The 16,958-nt window shown below is 38.9% G+C and overlaps 1 protein-coding gene across 2 annotated transcripts in view; it reads left to right on the top strand.

Moving 5' to 3' along the window:
• The first annotated feature begins 363 nt into the window (after positions 1–363).
• LOC136441467 (serine/threonine kinase-like domain-containing protein STKLD1) overlaps positions 364–16,958 on the top strand; it is a 32,313-nt gene continuing 15,718 nt past the window's right edge. Inside the window, exons 1-7 of one of the 2 annotated variants that reach the window (XM_066437758.1) lie at positions 364–488; positions 600–686; positions 5,148–5,192; positions 12,897–12,971; positions 13,908–14,012; positions 14,783–14,853; positions 16,285–16,397. In XM_066437758.1, coding sequence (XP_066293855.1) covers positions 474–488; positions 600–686; positions 5,148–5,192; positions 12,897–12,971; positions 13,908–14,012; positions 14,783–14,853; positions 16,285–16,397 — 511 coding nt within the window. In that variant the 5' untranslated portion in view covers positions 364–473. Of the gene's footprint in view, positions 489–599; positions 687–5,147; positions 5,193–12,896; positions 12,972–13,907; positions 14,013–14,782; positions 14,854–16,284; positions 16,398–16,958 lie in introns of those variants that run through there. The other variant, XM_066437757.1, reaches the window with a different exon arrangement.

Genomic DNA, 16,958 nt, shown 5'->3' with positions numbered 1-16,958 from the left:
GAAGTACAACTTCATATTCGAGGGCTTATTGCCAACAAAAGGGAACAACACAAAACCAAGAAAACAAAAAAAAAAATCAAGAAACAATGGAAATTGCAAATATACAAATCATTGTTTAGTTATCTTTTAACATATAGTCATCGTTTGAGAGCAGAGATGACAAAATCTGCCCTAGGTCATAGAATCTACAAGGAAACGTCACTCTGGAAACCGCTTTGTCTGAAGTTAACAAACAATGGCACGCTAATTTCTTTCTCAAAATCCATTCAAAAACATTCTTAAAATCCTAATGATCGCAGACAGAGATCACTATCTCTTTCCGTTGCCATGGCAACAATTAAAACAGACTTTCTCTCATCAACAGGTGGGTGCGTGCGGTGCATGCCGGGTAGGGTTAGTGGTTGTCTGCTGCGGGCGGCCAGTGCGCATGCGCGCGCCGTAATGTTTAGTGTGGTTACCGAGAACACGACAAGATGGAGAACTACAAGGTACTGTCCCAAAACTTCTCACACTTTTCTTTAATTTCTGACCGATTCCTTCACTTTTGGGCCACCATACTTGTGCAGGAGGAAGATAAGAATGTATTCTTTCGATTACAGGTGTTGCAGAGGTTAGGAAAGGGTGCGCAAGGCTCTGTATTCCTCGCCGAAAATCGCATCGACGGTCGGAAGTATGTTTTGAAGAAGGTAAGTCTCGTGGGGGAGGGGGGCGGTGTCACGTCGTTTTGATATGACATTTTAAACTTTACACAAGTTGTACTATATTTGCCAAGCTGTTAGTTTTATGTCCAGTAAATTTGCCACAAAGTATACAATATTGGCTGTTGTTGTTGTCGATTTCTTGTTCTAAGAGCTGTGTTTAGACAGTTTGCCGGGGTGTGTTGCTATGTTTGTTGTTGGAGGTGTGTTTGTTCGTGTGTTTGGTATACGGCCCACTACACCACACTACACACCATTGAGACTTATCTTAGAGTTTTCCTTCCATCCGTATAGTCTACAAAGATCTTGTTACCTTTCTTAAAGTACTTAGCAACTATTAGATACTGTTCCTATACAGCACTTTTTTTTGCAAGCTGTCACCTAGTTTGTCAATTATCTCAAGTATGGGATTGTTCTTATAAATCAACTTGCATTGTGTAAAATTGGTAAGAGTTTGTCCCAAGAGATTTGAGTTGCTTTCTCTTTAAAGTGGCTTGAGTAGTTTTGGAATGCGGAAATAAAGAGAAAAAGGGGAAGACAGACAAGTAATTGTTTTGATGCCGCCCAAGGGAAAACTTAATTAAGGGCAGTCCCTTTTGATGTAAATTAGACACCAGGAAGTGATCTGATTTAAAAATTCTTGTTGCTGTTAGTGAAAACAATTTAAGAACTCTAAATGCTTCCTCAAGACCTTTTGGCTTTCTTTTAGTTACAGTCTTGAAATGTATGTAGCTGCCATCAAAGACCGGATAGAATGAAATGTTGAAAAAGTTAAACTTGAAATTTAAATAAATATTTCATCTACCTAAATTGCAAACGGTAATTTTGTATTTTTTTTGCTTTCTTTTTTACACATTGGACATTTGTACTTCAAAGTTAGACGTTAGGTTTTCGGGTGCGGTGTTATGATATTCGAAGCAGGAACTTGATCTGAGAATTCTGAAATGTAATTTCCCAGGCATGGCAACAGTGATTTTCACTAGTAATCCCATTCAGGGAAGTGGTTTCGAGTTAACAAATGGCTCAGCGTTGTTGTCGCAGACCTTTTCACAGAAGGTTTTACTCAGAGAAAAAACCCTGTATACTTTCTAAGCTTTGGTTAGAGACTTCGCTCGGATAGGACATTGAATACTGCCGTGTTTGAGGAGAGCCACACCTCAAGCACGTAAAAGAACCCACCACACGTTTCGAAAAGAGTAGGGGTTCTTCCCGGTGTGAGTGGATCAAACCTTACAGTCGGTATATAGGCTTAGAATCTTCAGCAAATTTTAACCTGAAAAATAAAGAAGAAGAGTCACATCTATATTTGTTTATTGTGCAGAAATATGCAAGACACCGCAAGACGTCTATTCCCTTTTTAAGCTTGGAACAAACTCACATGTAATATCCCAAAATACAAGATTATTGCATCCGGTCGAAATTTCGTCATTTGTTTTTTGATCAAACTGTTTAGATATACACTAATAGCTAACAGCTGTGTCTACAGGAAGAAAGCAAAAAAGAAATGTCTAATTCTTTTGGTCTTGTAAAATGCAATAGGTCAGCCATAAATTCAGTCTTATGAATTGTAGATGATTTGTTACAATAATGTTCAGCTACATGTATTCACAACATAAAAAATGCAGAAGAATAGCTATCATAATGGCACTGCGCTCTCTTCTACAAATGTTAAAGGTATCCTAGGTTTTTGCCGCTGGATACCAAAGAGTGTTTTAAACCCCTTATCACAGGTATTTTATCTGTAAACAAGATAACGTGTTTTTCGAACACAAAATGCGGGCAAAGTTCAACTATACAGTGCACAAAATGTACTTAGAATCCTAGAGGTAGTGTTAGTGTTTTGTCAAATATCTTTTAACATATCAAGTGGAAAACATGCTTTTGTCCATCAATGTATTTATCAAAAGTAAAACCTTTTCAGAAAGTTGATTTCAGAAGATTTATTTCTATGAAATGGACATAATTAATTGTTGAAAAGGAAAAACATGGCCTTTGGAATGATTTATTAAAACGCAAACTCTTGAGAAGCACTCATTTCATTGTTTGTATGATCTTGACTAAGTATGATTATCTATATTTAATGGAGCGTTTTATGTAGTTGACTTATTTGCCTTTGTTAAATGTCCAGTTATTATTAGTCCCATTTAGAATGCCCTGTCCTTCCGTTCAATGTGCATATTAATTATTGATATTAAAGAATGGTATATATTGATCGTCACTTTGCCCTATATGGTCGTCTGGACTCTATTATTTGTCAATTTCGCTGAGTAAGAGTTCCTGTCATTTTGTTTCAGCCTCAAAGATTTTTGAATTGCATAGAAATGTTACAATATGCACGGAAACGTTTTAGAATATTTTGATTTAAAACTGTTTTAAAGGAAACCCAAGCAATATTAGGGCCCCAAAATCAGATTTTGAAAGTCAATTTGATATTAAATCATTTCTATACATGATTTGTTCAAACAACACTATCACAATATGTAGCGTCGTCTATCATGCAAAAATATGGCGTCGCTGTGATGTGAGAACTCACTGAAAATTGTCGCCAGGGTTTTTGTAGGAATGAAGTTATGAAGTTATTAAGCAAATGTGCTAAATATTGTTAGTAAATGTCTCTACTATAAAGATTTCATCATTTTGTTTTCCATATTTGGGCCCTAATATTGCTTTGGTTGCCTTTGAAGAGTTTAATCAATTAGATCTATGTTCATCTGTTATAGAAATTGGAAGAGGAAAATGTTCCCACGAACTAGACCAAAACAAACATGAGGTCGGTGACTGAAACATGTAATTTACAAGTTTCACATTCTCAAAAGAGGTTCAAGCAGAAATTTGCCCCCAGGCTACTCAATTCCGACTTTTTACCAGATCAACTCTTAAAGGTTTGGGTATAGCTGCCAATTGCTCAAAGACTTTCTGTCCAATTTGGCTTCCAACTGAATCAACTACGTCCTGAACCCTGAGTAAATTGCTACTTTGCTGTGTGGGGGTTAGAAAGTGAAATAGAAGTATAATCGTGTCTTGAACCAGCGCGTTTATGTATATGTAGTACCTGGTTGCTCTATTGTTGATGTAATTTAGCTTCAAGTCCTTGAAAAGTCACAGAAAGCCAAGAAATATCAGTTCGGTGCAGCAAAAATAAGTTACATACATGTAGGCCCAATTAATTTATTTTCTTGGTTTTAATAGCAACATTTCAAAGCAAAAATTCTATAACAGCTTAAGATGAAAATATGACTACTACATGAATTTGTTCCATCAAACTGTGTTTACTTACTACATACATAATAGGTATAGACATTTCCCTTAGACTATACATGTATGTAGTACTTTTTCATGTTGATCTTTCAGTTCTTTTAGACTCTAGGAACAGCAAATCAGATGGGTATACAATGTACATGTAGGTATGTCCCTGTAGCAGTGTAGCTCAACTGGTAGCAGTATCATAGTTGAGCTCCTAGTTCCAATTAGTAAGTAGCAACTTATTACAGTGATCAAACATAATTTGTGGGCATGCCTAGCAAAGGTAAAAGCACTGGCATACACGTCTCTAGTAAGACCAAACCTTGAATATGCTGCAACAGTTTGGGATCCATACACAAAGAAGGATAGAGATAAACTGGAGAGGGTGCAGAACCGAGCTGCTAGATTCTGCACAAACAACTATGACAGGGGTTCTAGTGTAACCAAAATGAAAGCAGATCTGCAATGGATGCCACTTGAGGACAGGAGAACAATGTCCAGACTTTGCATGATGTACAAGATGACTAATAAACTTGTGGACGTACCGACTGATAAGTATTTAATGCCAGCTCAGAAGAGGACTAGAAATAGTCATGCTTTTAAGTACCAGAGCTACCAACCAAGGATTGATGTGTTCAAAAATTTGTATTTTCCGATAACCATAGTAGAATGGAACTCGTTGTCATCAAGCACTGTAGGAGCTTCCTCACTAAGTAGCTTTAAAGAACGGTTGCAGTCAGATATGCAAAGACTAGGTGTAACAGACTGTTCGGTGTAATATGACCAGCTGCTGCCGCGCCGCGTGCCTGCGAAGCTGGTGTGTTACGCCTAATGGCGGTTATACCGGCTATATACTATAGATACAGATACAGAACTTAGAGACCCTATTTCAAAGTCAAATTCTGGGGGGTGCATCTCGGTTGAGGCTGCACCAGTCTTTCGGAAGAGACGTAAAATGGGGGTTCCTTGTTCGAGGAGGTGCCTCAAGCATGTTAAAGGCAATGGGCTAGCAACCCTTCACTGTAAAAATATACCCTTCTTAGAAACAGCAAGGAAACTACATGTATATACACTAGGCACTACAAGGGTCTGAGTGAACAAAATAAACGAGCATGTTTCAGATGCAGGTGTTTCATACCTTCGCAGTGTACAATGTACGTCGTTTGCGTTGATCGTTGATATTGACTCTGTGTTGTTGTTTTGCAGGTGGAGTGTAACGACGAAAGCGAGGCAAACAAAGCTTTTAAGGAGGTAACGTGCCACCGTTAAAGTTTTATCGTATTTGCCCAACCTCCTCTAGCTACATGTAGAGATAGTTGAGTTAAGCTGCCCAACATTTGTTTTGTTAGTGTCCCTCCACTTGTTTAAAATTTGGTAAAATGGTTACTCAGTTTGAACATTATTTCTTTAATAATATCAAACTTTTCAATTTACAAAATGGAGTGGGAGACAATATAGGTGGTTACTCATCTGCTAGTTGTCTCCCCTGCAACAAACAAAATACATCATCAAGTAAATTGTAAGAAAAAAATGTACAGTTAGTAACGCCAAAAATAGTTATTCAAGCAACTGGATAAAATTTTGAAACAGACTTTTCAGATAGCATCTGCTATCTTTCGTCAGTGACTAAGGACAGATCTGGTAGAACTAGGTTTTTATACTAAACCTCTGAATAGACATGTTAATGAAGTAAAGACAATTTCAGATGGTTCAATAGAATAGTAAGTTAAGACAAGGTTGTATGCTAATGAATCAATTAGCTCCTGTTGTTTTAGGAGCTAATGTTGCAGTTAGTAACTATTATTAACATTGAATCCGAAACTATTCATATGACATTGAATCTGGAACAGTTCAAATGACATTGAATCCGGAACAATTCAAATGACATTGAATCCGGGAACGATTCATATGACATTGAATCCGGAACAATTCAAATGACATTGAATCCGGAACAATTCATATGACATTGAATCCGGAACAATTCAAATGACATCAAATCCGGAACAATTCAAATGACATTGAATCCGGAACAATTCAAATGACAATTGAATCTGGCACAATTTAAATGACATTGAATCCAGAACAATTCAAATGACATTGAATCCAGAACAATTCAAATGACATTGAATCCGGAACAGTTCAAATGACATTGAATCCGAAACAATACAAATGACATTGAATTTAGAACAATAATTATTCAAATGTTCTCAAAAGCTGCATTTTCTATCATAATATATGTTGTGTTTCTTCCATTTTTTGCTATCTTGGTTATCTGTTTTATTAACATTCTAGGGGAATTTAAAACAAACAAAAAACAATCTGAATTAGTTTCCCCTGACTCTTTGTGAGGTGTTTTATAATGGCTTCATACTAGTCCCCCTAACTGCTTCAATTTATGTTCCTGTGCTAGCAGGTATAAACAGATCTATTGCTGGGTTACCTGATGTATTGGCATCTGTAGGTGAAATCAAGCTCCGTTTCCACGACAGAAAAATGTCAGTCGCTTCAGATTTGTGGCTTAACTATTTGCTGGGACTAAGTTTGATTTCGTCACAGTACAGTTTTCATCAAAGCTTGATCTTTCCCATAATCACAGCAGGCTTTCAACATATGTCTTGTTTTAACCAAGGAGGTTGTTTTGAACAGATTTGTGTTGACTTAATTCTTTTCCCTGTTACATACCATGTTTTTTATGTCAGCAGGGAGAAAGTTAAAGGACTAAGTCTTAATCTTTTTCTGAAAAGTTAACTAGTTTCAAGGGACATCATATTATGTATTGTTCTGATTATAGTAAACTATGTTCTCTGAGTCTGATGATACAGTAGATACAAATGTCTACAAACAAATTTGAAACAAATTGAAACAAGGAAAATTCAATGTTTGGAAATATCCGTTCAGGCCATTTTGTCAAAAAACAAATTGTTGATTTCCCTTATACCCCTTTCTACTAGACAGCGATTGCTTAAGACCCCGTCACAAATAAGAAATTCAGCTCGGCCGACGTGTGGCAATCTTCAAATGTGCATTTTCAGCCGAAGTACGGCCGACGTCCTGTCGATAACGCGGACTTCGGGCAATTTTTAGAAATAAGAGTTGATCCAAATATTCGCCTTTTACCAGGTCAGTCAAATACTTAAACTTTGTCCATGTCCAAGAGATGGTACCACCTCATTGAGGATTTTTAGTTTTTAGTGTTCGACGGACGTCGCCCGAGATTTTCATTGGAAAATATGGTCGACGCTCGGGCGATTTTGAAATTCGGCGAGCTTCGGGCGATCCACAAAGTCGGCCGAGGCTTGCATGAATTATGACGCCGGCTTTAGCAACTGTACAGCAACCAAAATTCGATTTGTGTGACTCTTGATTTCGTAATTTGAATATGATGCATGATGTAGAAGTATGATTTAATAGAAGCACACAAAGCATAGAAAAACATTTGTACTTTTTCTGAGATTCGTTGAGTGATCTGTGAAATCTTTGACTTTCAGCAGTCACAGTCTTTAAATTTACTTTAAATTATTGGAAAGGGGTGTTACACATTCAATGGAAGAACCCTTAGCTAGTTGTTTTTTCGCATATTTCAAGTTTACCTGTCCATAGCAAGTCCCGCGGAATGCAGACTACCTCCCCTAGGTAGATGCTATCTCTAGTCACAGAGATTTCATGTTTAGGTTAGAATTCCTATTGAATAACACAGGGGCCCTGGGGGGCTGCATTGTGCCTTGACTTATTACCTCCATGAAGAATGGAGGTTATGTTTTAGGCCGTGTTTGTGTGTGTCTGTATGTGTGTGTTGGGGAACAAGATAACTCAAGAATGGCCGAATAGATTGGTTTTATATTTGGTGTGATGGTAGGTTGTGACAAAAACTGGAAATGGCTAAATTTTGGGCCCCCAGGCAGTCTTCCTAGGTACTGCAGCAGAACTTACAGTTTTGCTATCTCGGGTCCTGGACATGTTATGGTTCCGAGTTTTGGGTGGTAGATACATTTTGTAGCTCTTGTGCTCGGAAAGAAGTGACATATAAGTTTGGGTCCCCTAACAACTACAGTAAGACCATAGCATGTCTAGAACACGAGATATCAGAATTCGAACCGGAAGTTCCACTGCAGTACCATTAAACACTAGGGGGCCAAAAATCTCATCAAGACCTACCCACGTACCAAATATCAAGACAATCCACCCAAGCATTCTCGAGTTATCGTGCGAACTGACACCACCCACACAAATACCCATCAAGTCACTAACAATACCTCCGTTTCACCAACTTGAAGGTAAAATAGATTGTTTAGGATTAGGGTTAGCTTTAACATGTCACCAGGACAGGTTTAGAAGGATGAGTCAGGATTTGGTTTCAGTGTGATCACAATGCCTGTCTGTGTGAGTATGTATTAGGGACGGTTCAATTCCCTAGGAGAGAGCGGACAAAAAGCAAATCTGTTGGTATGTCTGGGATAGAAGTCAATAGGGGCAGACCGAATCCCCTGGTTTAACCTGGTTACAGCTACATTTGTACAGGGAATGTTCTTGTATGGGGCTCATTGTGAAATGTACTTGATAATATGGTCTGCTACTTCTTATACATAGGGATATCCTTGTAGCTCTTTGGTAGCAGCCTCACAGTGGGAAACCCTGGTTCAAATCCTGGGACAGGACATCTCAGTTGGGGCTGTGCCCATCTTTTGGAAGGGACGCAAAATGGGGGTCCCGTGTTCAAGGAGGTGCCTTGAGCCTGCAAATTTTGCGTAGGTACCGAGAGCCCATTGCTAAAGCCTCCCTCTCACTAGACCTGCGGCACGCTGGCGGCGTTGCTGTGGCCGATCGAATTGACAAAACACTCAACGAATTTCATCAACAAAAAACTAATATTTTTAAGCTTTGTATGTTTTGTTGTCTATTTGGTCAAACTTGTACGCTTTGAATGATATTCCCATTATAAAGTCAAGGGTAACACAAATCAAGTTAAGGACGCAGCAACGCCGCCAGCGTGCCGAGGGTCCAGTGAGAGGGGGGCTTAAAAGCAGTTGTATAGGGACAGGTGGTGCAAAGGAGTGTTTTAACACTGGGTCATGTTTACAAACATTAATGGTGCTTTACCACAATGGTCCAAATTTGTAAAGTAATGTTTGCACACTTAAGATTCGGGGTTTGAAAGAAAAACAAACAATTTGTGAGTGCAAAACCAGCTGGCTTGGGAAAAAGGTTTAGAACTCGGTCACTTTTTGAAACAATAGAATGAGTTTAAACCACACAAACTGGTTTTGTCATAGGGGGATTTTGCTCACAAACTACTATGTTATCGCACACTATAAAGAATAGAACGTGTTTGAACGACTTTCCCCAAACCACGACCGGTGTCACAGAGAACGCTGGCAGCCCAGTGCCGCACACATGTCGCGAAACATTTCCAGATATCGCTGTACAATTTCAGTGGCTATTCCCCGTCCTCACTTGCGTAAAATTCTGGAAAAAAATTGCTAACTTTGTACTTATTTGTTGTAAATCAATCAGATTGTAATCAAACACCTGAGTTTCCTCCGGGTTCGGAGAATGTCGTTCGAACACGTTCTATTTTTTCCGGACGACTGTGACATAGACAGTTTGTGAGCAAAATCCCCCCCCTATGACGAAACCTGAGTTTGTGTGGTTCAAATTCGTCTATCGTATCCAGTCTGGATCCCTTGGAATTTTGTGTACATCATTCTGATTATTGTCTTGAATTGCTCAAAAGAACTACAAAATGTACATGAGAAGGTATATGTGAAGCTGCACATGTGTTTCTCTGCCTATCTTTCAAATTACTATTATGATATTTTCTTAACCTTCTCTCTGCTGCCTAACTCTGTAACCAATAAGGAATTGGGTACCAAACGGCTACTTTAGAGTGCTGAAGATTAAATATGAAGCAGCTGTTGCGAACATAAGTTGTGTCAAAATTTGATTAATGGTACGTGTACCCTCTGGTAATTCTGTGACCTCTTGGCATTGTAAACTGTCAGTTTCCATGGAGGCTCTAAGCCAAACAACAGTCAACACGATTTTTCATAACAATAATTAGAGTTGTACACCTGTACTGTAAAAACACCCTGTGCATCATAGACATTCCTTTACCTGACATTGCATATTTCATAATCATCACAATTGACAGAAAAAAGATTGATTCTAGATATGAAACAGTCTCTACTTAAAAAAGCTGGTATTTTAAGCTTTGCACATGAAATATTATATATAGCTAAACACAATGCTATTTACAAAGCTAAGTGTGTTTACTTACAACGAAAGCTACCATTTGCCCATACTACTTGACACTGACATTTGACATATCCAAACAAGTGATTTAGCTAAAAGCATATTTTGTTCAATGTATAGTTAAACAATAATGCCTTCATATAATCATAGTCATCATGTAATCGTATGTTTGTAGATGTTTGACAGGCGTACTGATTATAAATGAAAGGATCGTGCCTTCGGGCCATCTTTGAATCTATCTTCCATCCATTGACAAAAGGTGCTTTTGTGAAACAAAAGGTGACCTGTCATGGATGAAAGATGGATCTAAAGATTACCTGTGATCTTCTCATTTGTATCAACAATTCCAATTATATTGCTGATTACATTCGTCTTCGTTGTATCTTCGTTGTACCATGCATTGTACTATAGCCGTCGCTTAAATATTGTAAGTGTTTTCAAGATACTAGTAGATAAATATTAGGAGTCTTTTAACTTTAAACTGATGATGTAAATTGGCATAGTATTCAGGCTGTGTATGTCTGCAATTTTGCTAATAAAGTTCATATTTCATTAAAAAAACAACAACAGGTAAGCTCCGCCAAGCCTTCAAACCCCAGGTGTTTGGCCTAATGAAACCCAGAGGTCCTGTGTTCGAATCCCCTGACATGCCACTGATGTTGTGCCCTTCGGAAAGGCACTTAACACAAGTTTCCTCACTCCAGGTGTAAAAATGGGTACCTGTCTTCAGTTGGTGAGGTAAAAGGCGATGGAAGGAGAAGGTTGGGCTCCGCCTTCCAATACCGTGCCCTAGACACAGTGGATAACAACCCACTGCCCCTACGGCCTCAAAAAGGCTATGGGACTACCTTTAATACCTTTTTTGCTGAGTTTAACTGACAAATCCAATGTTACTTAATACATCAATGAAATCATCATGAGATGAAAATTCAATGCATTACTGTAAATGCAGAAATATTTTCGGTGGTTTTATGTTTGCCGTTTTTGTGGCGTCCGTTTCACCGCAAACTTAAAGCCACCGCAAACATTTTATCTATTTACTGAAGCAGTATGTGACTATAGCACTGCCGCGAACTTAAAACTACCGCGAACACTCCATTTTCGCCTTATCGTGAGATATAAACCAAGCAAGCTTAAATGCATTTACAGTAGTGTCATGTTACATTTAAGTTCAAAAGGTAGCAATTTTGAGAAGCAAAAATATACATGACAATGTCCTTTGTTGCTCAGATGACCCTAAAGCATGACCCCATCCAGAGCAGTTGTATGTTTTTGTGCATTTGACAAATATGTGACAGTTTACTTTTTGGGCGGGTTTCTTTGTACAAACATGTCGTCCTGTTGTGTCAGCAGAGAAAGAAGAAAGAGACTCTGAGATTTAGTAAATATCAAGACGCAGTATAAACATGTTTGGACCTTTCTTTAAAGCGTAAGGTGACATTTTTGTACCCACTACTTCTTCTTCTAGACTCTGCCATGCCCGTAGCCAGGGGGGTTCGGGGGGTTCGGAAGAACCCCCCACAGGCTTGAAGGTCCACTTTCACAGGCTTGAAGGTCCACTTTTTAATGTTCAAGATTTTTTTTTCAAGGAGGACTTATTTGTATCACCAGTAGGGCCACAGAGGCTAGAATCCTAAAAAAAACCCTGCTCCCTTTGTCTCTGATTTCTTTCTTTGAAATCCTCTCAAAAACACGGGAAATGCCATATTAGAAGGTTCAATTTCAATAATTCTAATTATTTTCCGGACCCCCCCTAGGAAGCTTGTGCCTACAGCACTCGTCTCGCGCCTGTGGCGCTCGCTGGTCCCTCAAACATTAAAAAATTTAAAGATTGACTCCCATTCAAAACCCTGGCTACGGGCATGTCTACTATATGTTGGTTACAGGTTTTATGACAGGATGTTTGCTATTTGTGTACAGTCCTTAAACGAATATGCATTACCCAACTTGATAAGATATGTGGACTTTCCAATATTCCTTTTCTAGCAGGGTTATTAATGAAAAAAAATAAGGGCACGGAAACAGGATAACTCCAAAAAATAGTTACTCAAGAAACTGGATAACATTTTTGAAACAGATGTTTCAGACAGCATCCACTGTCTTTCATCAGAGTCTAATGAAAATGAGCTTGAGAACCAGGTTTTATGCCAAAAGTCTTTTTTTTATGAAAAAAAAACTGCCAAATGATAAAATGTTGCTGATAATTTTTGAATATATCATTATGATTAATATACAAGTCTTTTGGACGTTTATATATCAGATACATTTATGTACTTAGACGATGGTAGTCTTCCTTCTCATACTTTAAAGCATTACAGATTACCTTTTAGTTCCTCTGCCACAAGACATATAGTGTATCAATGTACCATCTAAGACAATGTTATTGAACACAATTATCTTAAAGGAGAACAGCATTTAACCTTCTCCCTGCTGCCTAACTCTGTAACCAATGGGGAATTGGGTGCCAAACGGCTACTTCAGCTGCTGGTCAATATTATGTGATATTTTACAAGAACTGGTCTAGAGTTTCCAGTACTAAGTACAGTATAGTGTAGTCTAGTTATGATTTTTGATTTTTGTTGAGGCTATACAAAAGAAAATCCATTTGCGGGTGCCCGTGTATAACGTTTCCTGTCACATTGATTTTTTTATGTGAACAGTTTTTACAGTACTGTTCTTACATGTAACTGTGTGTTCCCCTTACAGGCCATGGCCCTTCAGGAACTTAAGAACCCATATGTGTGTGGGTACAAGGAGTTCTTTGTCACTTGGGACAAGGAGGTAAGTAAAGCTCTTCAATATTACACAATCTATTAAATTTTCAAGGTTACTAGTAATTGTACAAAGATTCTGTATAATGATGGAACCCAATCATGATGAAAATTAAAAATTTGTAAAAATTGGTACATTTTGCACACTTAATAAAGACATTCCATATTGAATGGCTAAGATTTATCTAAAATGGACTTCGACCCTAAAAGTCACAAAGTTCATCTTTAGCATATTGCTATTAGTGACAGTAACAGCAGTTTCTTGAAAATGCTCTCCATGTAGTAGGTGCTTTTTCTCCACGCTGTATCACTTTTAAACCTATGAAATTCGGTATTTGAATTTTCTTTTGTACTCGGCACATGCAAATTGCATGCGAATTATTCTATGGAAGCCTGTGTGAAACAAGTAGAAGCCTGAGTGTGTGATAACCCAAAATATCACCTTGTGCGGAACACCCATATCGAATGGTATCATGGCCCAGGTACACAATGCAGCGAAAAACGTTCGATATGGGTGTTCCCGACCGTGTGATAATTTTCTGTATTAACGTTGTATCACACAAGGTTCCATAGAATATTTAGAATGCATTTCGAGCGCACCGGTTGCGCCGCCGTCCAAAATTCGTATACCGGATTTGGAGGTTGGAATCGATATTGTTACAGTTTTTTGTTCGAGGACACAAAACTCTCTCAAGTTCTGGCGCATTCCGCATTGAAATGTGTTTTTTTCAGGTGGGTATGACATAAATAAAATACAACACGGTGTATTCCGCATCACCCTCAGTCGCAGCCCTTCCGCGGGTCGGATCGCCCTCCGGCCGTCGGGCGATCCTACCCGCGGTCGGGCTGGTACCTCGGGTGATACGGAATACCCTGTGTTGTATTCTATATGTACATAGATGCTACAATACAGAAGTGAACAATGTCTTGTACCTTCACCTTACAGGAGTCAGCCATGTTTGTGTGTATAGTGATGGAGTACTACAAGATGGGAGACCTGGACAAGGTCCTCCGGCAGAAGAGATCCAAGAAGGAGAGCATAGAAGAACTGGTGAGACACAACTCTCATAAAATTCAAATAGTGTTTTTCACATGTGGCTTTCAAACTCACAAATATGTCTTTAATTTGGATGAAAATGGCTTCTAAAGGTGATCACAATTTCAACATCACAACGAACAACAACATAAATACAAGCATTGGGAGTTAGTGACTTTGACAAGCTCAACAGTTACATGTTATCATGTACTGGTATTGCTTTGTTCTGCAAGTTCATTCTAGTGTAACTGAAGAAGAATGATGGATGTCACTGGACATCTGGAAACAAGATCCACCAAACCCTGCTTGAGTTATCCTTCTCCAAAATTTAGATAAAAAATGCCCACTGTAGTACCGTAGGAACTCCCCAGAAGACCCATCTTCAAACTTGACCTTCCTTTCCCCAACCCCCAACAACCTACTTAATTTCATCACCATCCATATAATTTCTCTCGAGTTACATGTATACCACCAACAAACAAACCGACAAATACAAAAGGTCCACTGCATTACCAAAGGAACCCTCTAGAAGACCTATCTTCGAACTTGACCTTTGTCTCCCCAACAGAAACCTACCTACCAAAAATCACCAACATCCGTTCATGGCATCAAGGGTTATATTGCCAACACCATCACTTCACAACTCCCGACTAAGAATATACCCTTCTGCCTACGGCGAAGGCAATAATCTTCGTATCTTATCCTGTTGTAGATATTGATTTGTTTCATGCATTGTTTACCTAGATGTCTAACCTTCATAGATATTACTTTCCGTTCTATTTCAGATCCTGAAGAAGTGGTTTGGACAGATGGTAGAGGCTCTCGTGTTTGTGCACAAGAAGGAAGTCATCCACAGGTTAGTCAGGTTTTTAAAAAAAAAATTTTTTTAACGAACTCGCTCAGTGCAAGGCTGTATGGGGCCACTCATCTAAGCACTGAACTAATTGTTACTGTAGCAGCATCTCTTCACCCTAGGTATGAAACATCACTGCTCGAGACAAGCATGACTTCACTGACCCATTAGGAGAAGCAAGGGTTACGAAGGCTGCTCGGGAAATTCCCTACCCCATTTAGACCGGAACGTTTTGAGCCACTCACACCGGGGCATGCCCCTACTCTTTTTGGAACGATGTGGTGGGTTCTTTTACGTGCTCAAGGTGTGACTCCCCTCAAACATGGGACCTCCATTTAACGTCCTATCCGAGGGACGTCCCTAGACAAACCTAGGGACTCATAGGGCTATTCAGAGAATACTGTAAATGCAGTAATGTTCGTGGGGATTTAATTTCGCGGTAGGGAGAAATGGAGTGTTCGCGGTGGTTTTGAGTTCACGTTTAAAACAATATTTAGTAGCGCTACAATTATACAATGGAATGGATTTTTGCAGTGGTTTTAAGTTTGCGGTAAGTTTACCGTGAAAACCGCGAACATAAAACCACCGCAAACATTTCGCCATTAAGAGTATGCACTTGTGTGATCTTCATTTTCACATTAATTATGTCAACCAACACTCTGTCTGCCATGTTCGTGATTTGCATATCATTTGCATATCAGTAAAGCACAGTGCCTTAAGTTTGAATGTATTAAAATTTGATTTTCTCATAAAACTGGGTATTCAGCACCAAGGACAGGTATTTCTAACACAGTGATTTGCAGTGAATCCGGCAACCATATAATCACACAATGACACATGTTTTAGATAGTTTTTTGATAATTGAGCTTATGGCACTTGATGCTAGGTATGGAAAGATTTCAAGCTGTCCGAAAGTTCGATGACTTTGATCGCCTGAGCCGAGTCATACCAAAGACTTAAGAAATGGTACAAACTGCTTTCTCTGCTTTGCACTCATCATTTGGGAAAGATTATGGCAGTTAAGCTCACACCACTACCAGTGGACTTGTCCCCTGCTGTAGTGATTGCACAAAGTTGTGTGGCCCAAGGGCTATTGAAACGGAGATTGGTGCTGCCCTACATGTATGCACTATCTGGACAGTATATACTATAATTCACTTTATCTTCACGGTAGCAAAATTTCAAGGTGTAAGGAAAACGGACATTTTCACTGAACTTAAACTTCACGGTGGCGACAAGTGATTTGCAGAACGGATGTGTGAAGGAATCATGACTAATAATAGTTTTTTTCACGGAAATGATAAGTTCACACGTACGGTATAGAGATGACCGTGAAAACGATCAACATTAAGTTACAGTGAAAGAAACAAGAATTACAGTATATGGGAAGGACTTACTGTTGTCCTAACCATACAAACCCGTTGTATCTTGCAGGGACCTGAAGCCCAGTAACATCTTCATGACAGAGGACCTGTCCATATCTATAGGAGACTTTGGTGTGGCGACTGTCATGGGGGATGCCAGGACAAAGACTAGGACCACTGTTGGTGAGTTGTTCTTGATTTATATTCAGCTTGGCTCATATCTATTCCATTTGTTGTTTCTCAATTCTTGAAAAAAAGCTGATGTGGCTTGAAATGAAGAGCAGCCATTATTTCAAATCGTCCGGACATGAACGATTTCGACCGATGAGTCCCGAAAGCTTCTGGAGAGTTGATCGCGTGATCATGGCTCAATGTGCTCGGACATTGTTACTTCACATGTCCAGAAGTTACAGAAAATAGTTGAAAGAAAACTGTTAGGGCTGGACTCTGGGCTGATTATTAGGTGGTACCAATAAATAAAATACTCCTTTTGCAGCTTGTTTCTGCACTCTTGTTAAACACCCAATGTATGAAATGATGATGCAAATGTGCTCATGTGCGGAAGTAAAAATAATGTCAATTTCATACCGATTCATCCAAAGATTATCCAGAATATTTGCAGTTTTAACGCCCTGATAATGCTTTGGGTGCCTTTAAGAAGTAGGTAGTAACATGTATGATCATATTCATGTACTGAGCAATTCAAGTGTTTGAATCAAAATTACTTACATGTACAAGATGTTG

Source organism: Branchiostoma lanceolatum, chromosome 9 (assembly GCF_035083965.1).
Source record: "Branchiostoma lanceolatum isolate klBraLanc5 chromosome 9, klBraLanc5.hap2, whole genome shotgun sequence".
Lineage (NCBI taxonomy): Eukaryota > Metazoa > Chordata > Leptocardii > Amphioxiformes > Branchiostomatidae > Branchiostoma > Branchiostoma lanceolatum.
The sequence above is the reverse complement of the archived record's forward strand: the minus strand, read 5'-3'. Positions and strand labels throughout refer to the sequence as shown.